Below are 15,055 nucleotides of genomic sequence, written 5' to 3' on the forward strand. Positions count from 1 at the left end.
GACTTAAAAAAAATAAAAATAAAAATACAACAGAAAAAGAGAAACATTATAAATACAACAACCTAATGAAAACAACCAACAACATAGCTCTCCACCCCCCACCCCTTCTTAATTACTAACTCTCTAACCCCTGTAACTCTACAGCGGTACAGCCACTTTGCAATTCACAAATAAACCAGCCTCCCATCACCAACCAAATTATGTTCGCAAAGATACATTGAATCCAAACTTGGATTTACAATCTCCAGTAAACTTAAAAGGCCCTTCGTCACTCACCAGCTGTAACACAGGCCTGTCTTACCCACCTCTCCAATTAAAATCAATATAAAACCAGAATCTGAAAATGTCCAATAGGGAGAATTAAACATAATTATTATATTAAACGTAATTATTTTGAGTACTCCGCTCACGAAAGATAAACAGAGTAGCATATCATAATCTCTTATTAGCATCTTATTAAACCAGTATCCCCATCATTATTGACATCCCTGTAAGGATGTGTATGTATGTTTGTATGCTACTGAGTACTTGTGCGTGTGAACGTGTGCATACTATATATGAAATTGAGTGTCTCTTTATGTCACAATAAAATGTGTCCATCTTAATGATTCATCACCTCGTATCTCGCATAGTAGGACCCTCTCCATTGTGTGACTGTCTTTGTGGGAAAACAATTCTCTGGAAAATATACGACCATCAGTAAAAGGCTTCTCGTTTCTGTACTTCCTTCAGCAACTTTCTGACAAAGTCCCTGGTTTTCTGCCCATGTTCACTCCCCTCTTTCATCAAGCGGTTCTCTGATTCTGTCTTTTTGTAAGCACTTTTCTGAAAGCTGTTTCACTTGGCTGGAAAGAGTTGACACCAAAGCCTCCAATTCAGCAACTGGGTCTGAGGTGTTTCTAGCCGAAACTTCCAGGCCTGGATCTTTACATTTTGAAATTTAATTTGGGCACACAGCTTAGCCATAGCAGATACATCTCTCTTCTCAATGTATCAGTCATACCAGCAGTTTTATCATCAATCTTATTACAGAACTCATTGTCATTGAATACAATGAGTGTAGTTCGGCTCTTATAGTGGAATGTCATGGAGTGCATCACCCCAGTGGAGTTTTGATATAATATAATTATATACATTTATAAGCGCATCTATGTGTGTGTGTGTTTGTGGGGCGTATGTTGTATGTATGATTCTATAATTTGAATAATTATTTTTACATAATAGTGATCAGCACCCAAATGTAGTCATTAATTGTTTTATTGTCTACTATAGTTGTCTTTTGAGGGAGCGTCAACCTTCAGCCCCAAACCGATGGACATGAGCAGTATTACCTTGTCCTGGGACCAGTGTGTAAGTCATAACATGTGTTTTATTATTTTGTCCTGCGATCAGTGTATAAGACATGTGTTTCACGTGTGTATACACTTGAGCTGCAGTATTCAATTGGTTACACATGCACTAGACTAGACTCCAGTATAACTATTGTGTGTAGAAAAGAGGCACAGCTACAGCTAAACACGACACAATGTTACTGTTGTGTTTGTAGTCCATGGCAGAGCAGTTGGCTGAGAACTACCACAATGCTTGGGCCAAGAAGAAGAAACTAGAACTGGAAGCTAAAGGTAAAAACAGCATCTGGAAGTGCGGATCCTGCTTGTTCTGCATCTCTCCATTCCTGAGATATAACCAATGTACTTTTGACCATGACCTGTCATGTTTCCGTTCCAAAGGTTATTCATTGGTTATTCATTTGGTAGCCAACCGATCATTCCGTCCAAGTTTCAGTAAAAATCTGCCCATTGTTCTTGAGTTTGACTTTGATATTGATTGTGACCTTGACTTTTAATCTATTTGACTCCAAAATCCGGCCACCTGTTGTCAAGTGTTTTGTTAGCAGGCAGACAGACAGACAGACAGACAGACAGACAGAATTACAATATCTTCTCGTCTCTATTGTCAATATTATAATTTTTCCTCTCTTCTTAGGGGGAGGGGGGCATTCCATGCTGGTGCCCTATGATACCCTAACAGCCAAGGATAAAGCCAAACTCCGTGAGAAAGCCCAGGACGTCCTCAAGTTCCTGCAGCTAAACGGTTACACCGTGTGGAGGTGAGACCACCATAAATTACAAATTACAAATGAAAGTCAAGGCTACTATAGCACAGTGTCACATTCGTCATCATCATACTGTAATATGCAGGTAATGAGCCATTACGAGATTAGGAGGAGCCTTTCTCAAGGGTACTGCAGTGCTATCTTAGCACTGGCTGTGGCGTCACATCCTGACCTTTAGCGACCTTTGAAAACAGCACTGTCAGTTGTAACATAATTACAATGCACTTTTGAACTCCTGACACTGGTTCATTGGTGATTTTACAGTCTGTTCAAATAGTCCCCCTGTGATTATGGCCTTCTGTACAGGGACAGGAAGACAGTGGATATGGACTCTCCGGCCATCACCAGACGCTTTGCCTACACCCTCCTGCAGCAGCTACTGTGCTACTCTGACGAGGCCCAGGAAAACATGCTGGAGCTGGGTAATTTAGTCTCATACTGTAGTGCTCTTGACCACATCAGAGCTTCATAATATTCATATCACAAACTCATATTTTGTTCTGCATATGCATTTGTGAAGGTCACCCTAAAACTCAAATAAGGTCTTTCAGCATACAATATAAATGTTGTTATTACATAAAGCAACATCGAATAAGTTGATGTTGCACCTTGGCTGTCCCGCAGGGATGAGTGCATTATTCATTATTATTGTTGTATTTTCACCCATAAGCACCTTGAGTTATGCCAGACACACAAGTCTTCAGAGTTGATATGGATTTTATGAATATCAATAGTCTTTTAAGCCTGAGTTCTGACAGTCAGCCCATCCTCGAATCCACTATATACCCTGAGGATATTTTCACTTTAGCCCAAATTCAGAAAATCTGGGTCTGTCTATGCGAACATGTGCGAATAAAATCTGGATAAGTCGAGAGAGAGAGAGAAAAAAAGAAAGAGAGAGAGAGACTATTAAACATAGCGTGCAAAAGCCTTTCAGCAAGTGCACAGCAGCAATATTGCACTTTGCCTGCATTCGTGTGTGTATCCATGCAGTTTTGTACAGATATACTACATACACAAGGATTCTCTGCTCTAATAACTTACTTACCGAGATTGACATAAAAATCCCTATTTTCATTAGTCATGGCTTCCACCTGTATATTTTGAGAGGTTGACTCTTTTAACGCATGTACAGTACAATACGTACCGTAGTTTGTGGTGTTTTCTTGGTGTTCATGGTGTTTTCTTCTTCACACAGAGGTGATGCAAGCCAGAGGACAGATGACCAAAGGGGAGAGAGTTACACTCCAACAGCAGATAGAGTTCTTCTCCAAGGTTCAGCTTTGATTTAAGCCCTAAACTAAACCCAGTCCAAGGTTCAGCTTTGATTTAAGCCCTAAGCTAAACCCAGTCCAAATCTACTTTCTGTTAGAGGTTCACAGAAATACCATAATCATTAGTCTTCCCTGGTGTTTCCATGGCCAGAACTTTTGTCATCATAACTTCCCCAACCCCCCCCCCCCCCCTCCTTTCATTTATACCAACTAATTACTTTTGTTGGCTGGTTGCCATGGGCAACACCACTAAGTGAAAGCCTTTGTGGCCAAGTAATTTATTTAGGCGATTTGGAAATCCATGTGGGCGTGTCGATTGCCATCAGGGCATTGATTAAAGCCTCCCACACAGTTGTGCCTCTGACGCAGCGGGGGATGAAAAGGGCTCATTTCACTCCAACGAGACCCTGAGTCAGAGTCAGTCAACTGAGCCCGTGTGCAGCTACAGTACGCCTCAATTCTCTACTACAACCACATCTTCACCCACTCATCCACAGTGATGCTCTCTCACACGCACGCACACACACACGTGCACACACATGCACACGCACAAGGGATCAAGTGTAACTGAGGCAGAAGGCCAAATGTGATTATTGGATTGGCTGCACCTCTGAGGGGACATAGGAGAGGAGAGTGTTAAGTCTATTTCCCTGAAACAGACATACTGTACAGGTACCTTGCACTATAATCGCACAATCAAGCTCAAAACTGTTGAAATGGCTAAACTCTGTTATTATTGCTTATTGTAATTGCATTACATAAATCACTGAGCAGATCACTTTCACCCTAAAGGAATGAAATGAGAAAATCTTACCACAGCTCGGGTACCATATGTGCAACTCATCGTAGTGCCAAGTCTGAGATTAGTTTGAACCTTGAATCTTCAACAGCACCATTTCTCTAGCTCCATTTTATCACGAAAAGCAATAAAATGGGCGTGTCCAAGGTATGAGTGACACTCTCGTAAATAAGCAAATTGTGGTCCAGCAAGAGCTCCGCTGCTCTGAACGGATCAGAATTCAGCACAGCACAGCACAGCACAGCACAGCACAGCACAGCAAGAGAGCTCTCAGGCAGGGAGGAGAACATGAGTACAGGCACTCAATGCTTGTCTCTGGCAGCTTACTTTGTAATCAACCTATACGTTTTTTTGTAAGAAGTCATGCAGTTGCTCAGTCTTGATTAATTTCACATCTACAATTTACAATTCAGGCATTTAGCAGAGGCTCTTATCCAGAGCGACTTACAATAAGCAAGGTAATAACATACATAGAATGCAGAGAGACAGTGTAATGCCTCACAAAACTAGGATCCCAGGTAAACCAAGAATCTGTCTAAACAATATACTATCAAAATAACTGCTAATCTGCAAAATAACTAATCTGTATATTGAAACTATATTATACCAGGTAAATAATAGCATCTAGCATCTGTTTAAATAACATCCTATCTAACATTGTGGTCAAGAAAAACAAACCCAAACACATGAACGAGTGACCAAGAAACGTCTGCATGGTAGCCATATCCGGTCAATCGCTAACATCGATCAAGACAGAAGGTGACAGGAAGGGCTACAGGGAGAGAGAAGTGCTAAGGGTGAGGTAGAGTCTGAAGAGGTGAGTCTTCAGATTATGACGTAAAATTGGGAGTGAGTCTGCAGTTCTGACTGCAATGGGGATTTTGTTCCACTGTTTGGGAGCCAGGTGGGAGATACTTGCTACTCGCTACTTCCATACAGTAGTCCGTTTCTGTCCATTTTGTGTTGTACTGTACTTTTTCATCAACACATTCTGTAGATTAGGCTTTACAGATAACGAAGTACATGTGATTGTGTGAATTTGAACTACAGTATCTTAGTATCCACTTCAACAGGTTGTCCTGCCTCTGTTGGAACAATACTTGAAGAGCCAGCGGCTTTACTTTCTGTCCAGCTCTGCATGCTCCCATAGCAACAGAGGCCACGCCTCCAACAAAGAGAAGGAGATGGTCAGCAGGTATGTTTAACCCCAGAAAATCAGATAGCTGTGATCTGAAGTACAGTACAGACTTGCCATGGAATACATTGTGGAGCTAGCATTTCATTCAAAAAGGTTGCAGCTATTTACACAATGTACATGAATAAAGTAAAGTTCAGCTTCGTGGGCTGCCTCCAAAGTATAACGAGGACAAAATGTCCAATGAAACAGTCACATTAAGTCGATAAAATACATAAAATACACTGTTAAATACAGTAGGTTAAACATAACCTAGATTTGGTTAAATGTAGCCTAATTAAGGAACCAGAAACTGTAGCAATACCGGTTGTCAGAGTACTTGGAGATCAGTGTATGACGTCAGTCCTGTGACATCAGTACGACTGACACTCATGTGTTCGGACATGTATTTCTTACGTGTAAGAGGACCACAATGGAAATAAGTCCTGGACTTTATTGTGTCTTATCCTCGATTGGTTACAAGTTACAACTGTATGTTTTACTTTTCAAATAAACTAAACTAATTCTTCTCCATAATTTGGCATACAACCGAGACAGACGCACACGGATACGCTAACAGATAGACAGATTCTGTGCTATTATATATAGATATCGTACAGCATGGTCCAAACGTAAAAAAATAAAAATATCCATAGCTGGGCATAACTTCAACTTCCAAATCATGGTAGACGAATTCCCCTGAGTATAGTATTGAAACTGTTGAAAAAATGTTTTTCCATTGAAGAGTCTCTCTGCTCACATTTTGTCTCCAGTCTTAGAGTTGGCTTATTTTTACTGCTGCTCCAATCCCCAAGTGTTTCAGGGTCTTGATGTCTCTTTCTGATTGTCACTTAATTATGTTCTAACCTTCTCTCTCTCTTTCTCTTTCTCTCTCCTCTCCCTAATCCACTGGTCCTGTCGTCTTCCCTTAAGCCTGTTTTGTAAACTGGGAGCTCTCATGAGACGCAATATCTCACTGTTTGGTAAGGATGGTGTGGGAATAAAGCTGTATGCACTGAGTCGTAATATATTTATTTGTGTTTGCTAATTTGTTTGCATTTCCAATTGTTTGCACTCGTGGTGGGCACTGTGTTGTGTAGAGCCTGACCGATGCCAGGTTATTGGGTCCGATGCCGATCTTGCTTTTGGACAGTCCGAGGAGCACCGATTGATATTTGTACCAATATTTTGACAAAAATTGCAACATTTTCTAATACATTTGAAACAATTTCAGAACATTGAACTTATAAGCAAAAAAACCCTACCTTTTTTATTGATAAAAAAAGGTATATACATTAAACCAATATAACATTTTACTTTAATTGTACAATAAACAAGCAAAAAAAGTAAATAATAAAAAAAAATATATATACACAATACAACATTTTGTTTTATTTACCCACTTGAGCCCTATTCAGAACTTTTCAAAATAGCTGATCTACAAGCTCAAAATGTGTCACATGGTGGCTCATTGCATTGTGTGTTGTGAGCTTGCAGATGAGCTATTTTGGAAAGTACAGGTTGAAAGTGGCAATAACTCATGACTGCACAATTGCAGATACTGATGTTGTCAAAAGAGACAAATACAGGCTGATATAGCAACCAGACTGATATATTGGTCTAGCTCTAGATGGGCGTCTCCAGTATATGCTGACTCTGTACTTGTAAGATCTGATACTTGTACCTACAGTATGCCGTAATACCAGCATGTCTCTTGAGATTAATATCATCCTATGTGCATGTGCACGTGTGCGTTTATCCTACTGTATGCATCGTCTGCGTGCATTAGAGTATGATTATGCTCATTATGCATTGTACTGTGTGTGTGCGTGTGCGTGTGCGCGTGTGTGTGTGTGTGTCTCGCTCTCTCTTTCCCAGGAAATGATGATCCATCCATCTCCAGCTGTCTTTGTGTTTTGGCCCAGGCTCTTGATGCCAGGTACCGTAGCTAGATTGCACTGCTGCCATTATTCCGACCCGACCCACCCCTCGCCACACACACACACCTTCAATCCTCTCCTGTCACATTAGTGCCACAGCACCAAGTCCCCAAATGACACGATGGTGTAATTGTTACACAGATATGCCGATATGGTGGTTGATATCACTTTCAGTCTCTCAGGACAGTGTCTCTGAAGCTAAGGATGCCACAAGGCGCATTTGTCTTAGCAGAGATTCATTTCACTGTTGGTAGATCCGATTAGCACCCGATTCATTACCCTGAATTTGATATTCACTTTCATGACAAATGTTAGATAATGGCACATGACACATTTGAATTAGAATGTACTAATGTGTATTTTATATTTACATTTAGGCCTTTTTTGCAAATCACAAAAATATTTTCTGAGTACCATGGGTTTGACTTACTATTGGTTTGGCTGTAATATGGGTCAGCTTGTTTAATGTAAACATAAGTCATGAACAATGTGATCAATGTAAATTAGGTTTGTACACCCAACTTTCATCTTCCTCCCGTCTCCAGGACGTTGGTGAGGTCAGCCCCGGAGTCAACACGGGCGGCCCTGAGTTCATTCTTTGAGGCGGCTGCGGCCGATCTGGAGGTGACGGTAGAGAACCTCTCTGTGGCCTTTTCTTCTCTCCCTCAGGGTCGCACCCAGCAGACCAGAGGAGCAGGCAAAGTCCTCGGCTACACCACCTCCACGCTCCTCCCCGCACTCACCTCCCTCTTCCACCACCTCAGCAGCTACAACTATGGAGAGGAGCTCCTTGGTGAGGACTGTCTGAAGTACATTTCGTTTAATGACTACACCGATTGTATACAGATTTGCGTGATGTTTGGACAAAATCTGTAGGAGTACTGTCAAAAAATGTGTTTTGCAAATAGCGGCCTCCTGGTGGCGCTATAACATGCTTATGTGAAGTATTTTGGGCAGAGGTTCTGCTCTGGCATCCAGGGAGAGTGTGTGTGCACAGTTTCGCTGCGATCATGCCAACCGTGCCGGAGATTAGCTGATCACAGACGGAGGGGGTGACGGACGGACGGACAGGGTGCAAAACATACTGTAGGCTCGGCCATGCCTTTCGGCCCGGCGGAGACAATAATAAGAGGGAGTAAACTGGTAGTAACATACAGGGATTAGGTATGAAGTAACCAAACAAAAGAAGATGACTGGCCATCTGCACTTGTACTACCTGGGTTTTGCATGGTGTATAAGTGAGCTATTGACAAATATAAATGTAGTCAAAAGTGTACATGAACAGTCTATCCCCGGTATGATGGGTAAATATGTACAGTCAATCCACAGCGTATAATGAGGAATATACAATCTATTTAACAGTAAAACATTTACTGTATGTACAGTATTGTCATGAATATGGACAGTGTGGAGCTTCCCCTTTGCTATGCTTTTAGAGCCCTCATTCCAAACTCGCAATCACAACTCAAAATGGTCACACAGTTTAACGGTCGAATCAAGTTTTCAAAGCCACCTGGTCCTCTCATGCCGACATGTATTACTATGCGTGCATTTCCAGTGCCTACATATGTTGAGCATTGGGGACGAACATCTGTGGAGATGAACAGCTGCCTTCCACGCCTCTTAAACAACTCAGGGGAAACACCCCTTCCAGCTTCCCTCTTCTCTGGCTTTGAAACCACGTTTCAATAAGTCTCTCGGTCATGACTGAGGACAGGCACTGCCCCCCCCCCACACACACACACACACACACACACACACACACACCTGACCTTCCAGCAACCTTTAATTCCATTAATCAACAGCCACCCTGCACGGTCCATGTCTATCTATCTGATTGTACGGGTGTCTGCTTTCTGTCTCTTGTGTCCTTCGATGCGTAGCTGACATTCAGGAAGCTGTCAGTGAATGCACACTTACGGGGAGCTCCAAAGACTAATTTATACGTCATCACACTGTGGTATTGCTCGCAGTGTCACTCGCTTGAAAACCCAGTGGACAGTGTCCAGGAGTCCTGTTACAGTATCCACAACAGTCTACTCAATTGACAGAGAACAGGTTTTCAGCGATCAGCACCGCAGTGCGATGAAGTATAAATTAGGCCTAAGCATCACTGTGACACCTTTTTTTTCCCTTTTCGCAGTGGGCGGTGTCCAGGTGTCCTGTTACAGGATCCTCAACAGTCTCTACACGCTTGGCACCAGCAGCAGCATTTATGTGGAAGGGTACTGTACACGTGTGGAAGGGTACTGTCCACGTGTGTGATGATGACGCAGTTTGGCAGGGGGCGGGGGGGATGTCCTTGCAATTGTGTTTTTATTGGACACTTTAATGTTTTTTTATTTTCATGATGTCATACAATGGGTAACCCCTGTACACGTCTACCTGAACAACTTTAGCTTCAGCTTTATATTGTTTGGTTTTGCGTGAGAAATCTTCAAAAGGGAAATTGTCTAGACAGAAATTACGTAATGTTTTCAACACTATTGTTGTCCAAGGCATTTATAAAGTATTTATCAAAGTAAGTGCTTCCCTCGAATCGGTCTCAATTTACAGATAACATAAAATATTTATTTTATTCAGCCTTGCACGTTACTTAAGAACCACTTTTTTATGGCTGCGTGCAAGAGGCTAGCTGTCTACAAGTGTGTGAGTGTGTGTGTGTTTGGGGGGGGGCTAGTACACAGTTAGTTAATCCTGAGGATTTTACACAGTATAAACCTTAAGGCCATGTCACACCAATGCAACTCCTTGCAACTGCCATTGTAGTACAGCAGTTTAACTCCCGTTTTTGAGCAAATCGTGCACTTTTTGAAAGAAGCGTGAAACTTTCAGCATAGTTAGTATATGCCATAATGTTCATTTTCAGACGGGGAGGGAAGTCAGATTTGACCGCTGAGGACCGTGAGAGGTCAAATCCAAAATGGCCGCTAGTCCAACTTAAGTTTGGAACCAAACACAGTAGAAAAACGTTTAAAGTATCATTTCAACTAAATAGGGGATGCCTTTTCATGTGGTAATACTATCGAGATCACCAGATTTCAAGGAAATGCAATTAGGTCGAGGTCAAGGTAAAAATGTGCCCAAAAAATGCAGTGATTTCCTCAGAATCAACAAATGGCAGTGTAACAATCAATGGTCTCATATATAGGCAACACCAACAATGACACACCTGATGTGGTTCAGACAATTCATTTATTAACATTCCTCTAGTAGAGGGCAAGGAACTTCATGCAACCAATGGGAGTGGAGTCCTCAGTTCTCCTGCTGATTCAAACTTGGCCTGCCTTGCCCCATATTCGCAAGAGATGCAGATGCTGTGCAAAAGGGGTGTAAGAAAGTGACCATACGCACTGATGATACTGATGTGGTAGTACTGGCTGTGGCTTCATTCATCAAGATAGGTCCTGATGAGCTGTGGGTTGCCTTTGGTGTTGGATCAAGCTTTCGGTACATAGCTGTTCATGAAATGGTTGCCACAATGACTCCAACACAGTGTCTGACTCTCCCAGTCTTTCACGCTTTCACCGGGTGTGACACTGTATCTGCGTTTGCTGGCAGAGGAAAGAAGACTGCCTGGGAAACTTGGAAGTCATTCCCAGAGGTGAATGAGGCTTTCAGTAAACTCCTACAGTTGCCAAGTGAGGTCAGTGAAGGATCAATGTTCCTGCTAGAGCGATTTGTGGTGCTCATGTATGACCGAACCAGTGAGTGCATGGAAGTGAATGATGCCAGGAAACAGCTCTTCACGAAGAAGTCAAGAACACTAGAGAGCATTCCTCCAACCCAGGCAGCACTCAAGCAACACATCAAGCGCACTTGCTACCAGGCTGTTGGTACTGGAACCAGAGATGCCAGAGCCATCTGAATGGGGCTGGACAAAGGAAACAACTGGGTGGCAACCATTTTGGACCACTCTCTCTGAAGCATCCAAATCGTGCCATGAATTAATCCGCTGTCGCTGCACGAAAGGGTGTACTGGACGATGCAAGTGTGCCAAAGCTGCTCTCAAATGTACTGCACTGTTCCTCTGTTGTGGAGACTGTTACATTTTTATTATTACCATTATCATTATTATCACAACTTATTTTTGGTCTTGTTTTACTCTTTCCTGTACGCAAGATGTGACAATAAAGAAGCCTTGAACCTTGATTATTGTCATTTACTATGAATTCAGTATTAAAATAGATTACCACCATAGGTTTAATCTGTTAATTTATTTTGTATTATTCCCATTGTCACAAAACAGTTTCACTATATTGCAGTACCCAGTGTCAAAGCTTAAATATACTTATTACTATGTAATTTAACCTTGACCTTGATTTAATGTATGTTCTTCGGTCCTGGCAATCTCCAACATATCATCAAATTAATGGGCAACCCCAACTTAGTTGGAAAGAACGCCTTAAATGTATTTTTTTTAAAGTATTTAGACATTTAGACCCAGTAGACTGGCGGCCATCTTGGATTTGACCTCTCAGAGGTCAAATCTTACTTCCCTCCCTGTCTGAAAATGTATATTATGGTATTTACTAACTATGCTGAAAGTTTCAGCCTTCTTTCAAAAAGTGCACGATTTTTTGTGCCAAACATCTCTACTATTGGGGATAATGGTTGCGAGTAGTTGCAAGGAGTTGCATGTTGCAAGGAGTTGCATTGCTTCCTAAAGTTCTTTTCATATGATTGACATGCCTAGTAATTCAGGAGAATGGGCAGGTAGGGAAATCTGACAGGCGGAGCATCAAGCGGCTGCAAACTGTGAAACTGTGAAACTGTCGTATTCATGCTGGCCTCACGCCCATGCCCACCCGCTGCCAGAGTTGAAATGTGCTTAACTTTTCTACACAATGTGCTGCGATTGTGTATTCACATGAGGGGCGCAGTGCGACCCCGCGGAGCCAAGCGAGTACACAGGCGTAGTGACGCTCATTGTGTGAAAAGACCATAACAATGTGTTTTCATACAGACAGAGGTCTGCAGCGGGTGCCTGTCTGGCAGCCTTGACGGGGGCTTTTCCTGTCTGCTTCCTGGAGCCTGCTCTCAACCGAGAAAACCCTTACTCTATCTACAACACCGCCAGTGCCTCTGAGAGTGACGGTGTGTAGGAATAAGCATGCTTGCATTTACACCTTATGCATGAATGCAACACTGCACCTGCATGCACACACTCAAATCATTTTCTGTTATTTGAGTCCTGAGATATCCATTCATCCAGAGAGTTACTATAGTGTCATATTCATTGGTTTTAGTTTTAGGAATTAACTAGTTTGGCAGGTAGCCAATTATGAGGAAAGCCTTGAGTTATAGAAGCTAAGATAGGTAGTATGAACACATTTATGTAATACATTTATATCAGATATGATGGAACAAGGGAACCAGGAGACCTGGTACTGCCAGACCCCTAGTGGTTGAAAGATCAGAGCACTACGTCACGCTAAGCTTGGCCAATCAAAAAGAGGACAGAAAACAGACCTCTTTTATGCCCATGTATGGACGAAAACGTTTGGAGAGGGGGACCGAACAGAAGACAGACCTCTTTTATGCCCATATATGGATGAAAACGTTTGGAGAGGGGGACCGACTGACCTCTTTTATGCCCATGTATGGACGAAAACGTTTGGAGAGGGGGACCGACAAAGCCTCATGTAGGCCCGACCCCCTGGGTCTGGCAACAAAAACTAAAATGAATATGATTTTACTTGATCCTTTAGTTTTGCATTGTTTGTTTATTATTTTCTTCTTTTTTTTTGTTTAAAGGTAGGGTAAGTGATATTTTTTGGTTAAAACAAAAAGTATTTTGTTAAAAGGTTAAAATACTATATTCTGATAGTAATCATTGCTATAGAGTGTTTGTTCAGTAACAGATGTCTCCCTGTCTCTCCAGCTCTTTAATAAACAGAAAATACATTTTTTGGTAGGTGTCAAAATCTCAGCCAATCAGGAGAAAGTACCCATTTTTAAGCTTAATTTGTATAGTGTTCCAGTTAAAAATTTGTCTGCTCATTTCTAAGTGTCATCACTTCCAATTTCACTTGTTTAATCTATATCCTGATTGAGTTCTCTGTCCTGGTTGGATAAAATTGGAAATGAAACTACAAAAAAAAATACAAAAATACATTTTCTGTTTTATAAAGAGCTGGAGAGACATGGAGACTCTTTATATGGACAGGACACTCTATAGTAACGAGCACTATCAGAACATAGACCCATTTTGCAATTATTTGAATAATTGCAAATCACTTACCCTACCTTTAACTTTCCCTTAGTATTAGTCTTAGTTTTAGTTAACTACAGGGTTAGGGTTAATAAATCCCCCTCATCCCAGCCTCCTCTTCCTTATCTATCTCTTTCAGACTTGGGGCTGCCAGAGGAGGTAGAGGAGATGTGTCCTCTCCTGCCATCTCTGGAGCAGGCTCTGAGGGAGGTGGAGGAGCTAGCATGCTCGGGGGCCTCGTCTCACCAGGCCCACTACAGCCATGTAACCGAAGTCACCCTGCCCTTGTTGTGCAGCTACATGTCCCGCTGGTGGCAGTGGGGCCCAGAGGGCCAGGCGGGGAGCCCGCTCTGCACCTCCCTGACCACCCAGCACGCCAGCGATTTGCTCGGCCACATCCTCCGCATCATCACCAACCACCTCGGCAAGGGCAACGTCGACTGGATGAAGCGGTTGGCAGGTATAGCGCAATCCATCTCATCGCAGTGCATGGATACTGTGGTAGATCATTATTTTTATTTTATTGAACAAATGATAAATCTGTTCCATTATGAAACTGGTCTGTGATGTAATCTCTGAGGTTATAAAAACAAAACAAATAATTTACCAAATTCACTGGCTGCTGATTGGGGATCCGGTTTGGCTTTTCACAATGCGGATCGAAAAAGGTAAATCTTATCCTAGATCTGTATTTCTGTTTTCTCAAGTGCGTGTCAAACACGGTTGTTTCTTACAATAAATACGCTATTTTTGTGAAATTACATATTTACACCTTTGATTCATCTTTTTCGTTTAAGTGTGTAGTGTGTACGATAGTTTTCTTTCAAATAACAATAATTGTAAGCCTCCGGTAACACTGATGGTGCAGCCTCAGTAGCATGGTAAATAAATTAACCTTGTACATCATCAACTTGCTGGCCATGTCCGTTGTCAGTTTATTCCCAGCCAATCATATGCAAGGCCAACACTGAGCTGCTGAAGAGCCACTTCCTGCCTTTGATGGAGAAGCTGAGGAAGCGGGCGGAGTCTGTGCTGCTGGAGGAGGAGCATATGAAGACGGAGGGCCAGAGTGACCTCTCAGAGGCAGAGCTACATATACAGGAGAAGTACACTGTGCTGGTGCGAGACCTCTACACTTTCTACCCGCTCCTCATCCCGTTTGTGGACTCAAACCGGTGAGGCGTGCTCTCAAGGCGCTTCTGCGACAAAGACTGCGGTGCTAACATGTTTAGATGTACTGTATTGTGTCTATTGTGAAATTATATTGATAGTGAAACAGATTATTGGCAGTTAAATGATATCTCTAAACGAGGAATTTATCCACATCGTTGGGTGTGAAATCAATTCCTTGTCATGCAGAAACTGTGTGATTCTAGCATGTTTAAAATAAATTCTGAAAATATTGTATCAACTAATAATACAAAAAATGTTGTTGCTGTTAGTGCTGCAGCTATTTTGATAAAATGCAATGATAAAAAAGTGACAATGTTCTTTCATACATTAAACTACTTTGTTACAATACAAAACAAAGACAACAA

The 15,055-nt window shown here is 42.0% G+C and overlaps 1 protein-coding gene across 1 annotated transcript in view; it reads left to right on the forward strand.

Annotated features, from left to right (window-relative positions):
- The window catches only part of LOC308100590 (ryanodine receptor 2-like), a gene marked incomplete at its 3' end in the record, with an annotated part of 113,856 nt that overhangs the window by 58,370 nt on the left and 40,431 nt on the right, over nt 1-15,055 (forward strand). Inside the window, exons 57-69 of the mRNA XM_080449658.1 lie at nt 1,273-1,350; nt 1,547-1,622; nt 1,987-2,110; nt 2,423-2,538; nt 3,315-3,391; nt 5,263-5,384; nt 6,297-6,346; nt 7,242-7,302; nt 7,849-8,096; nt 9,447-9,528; nt 12,270-12,400; nt 13,657-13,977; nt 14,452-14,692. Coding sequence (XP_080305784.1) covers nt 1,273-1,350; nt 1,547-1,622; nt 1,987-2,110; nt 2,423-2,538; nt 3,315-3,391; nt 5,263-5,384; nt 6,297-6,346; nt 7,242-7,302; nt 7,849-8,096; nt 9,447-9,528; nt 12,270-12,400; nt 13,657-13,977; nt 14,452-14,692 — 1,727 coding nt within the window. The remainder of the gene's footprint in view (nt 1-1,272; nt 1,351-1,546; nt 1,623-1,986; nt 2,111-2,422; nt 2,539-3,314; nt 3,392-5,262; nt 5,385-6,296; nt 6,347-7,241; nt 7,303-7,848; nt 8,097-9,446; nt 9,529-12,269; nt 12,401-13,656; nt 13,978-14,451; nt 14,693-15,055) is intronic.

Source organism: Gymnoscopelus braueri (assembly GCF_963280865.1).
Source record: "Gymnoscopelus braueri genome assembly, chromosome: 14".
In the NCBI taxonomy this organism is placed as follows: Eukaryota; Metazoa; Chordata; class Actinopteri; order Myctophiformes; family Myctophidae; genus Gymnoscopelus; species Gymnoscopelus braueri.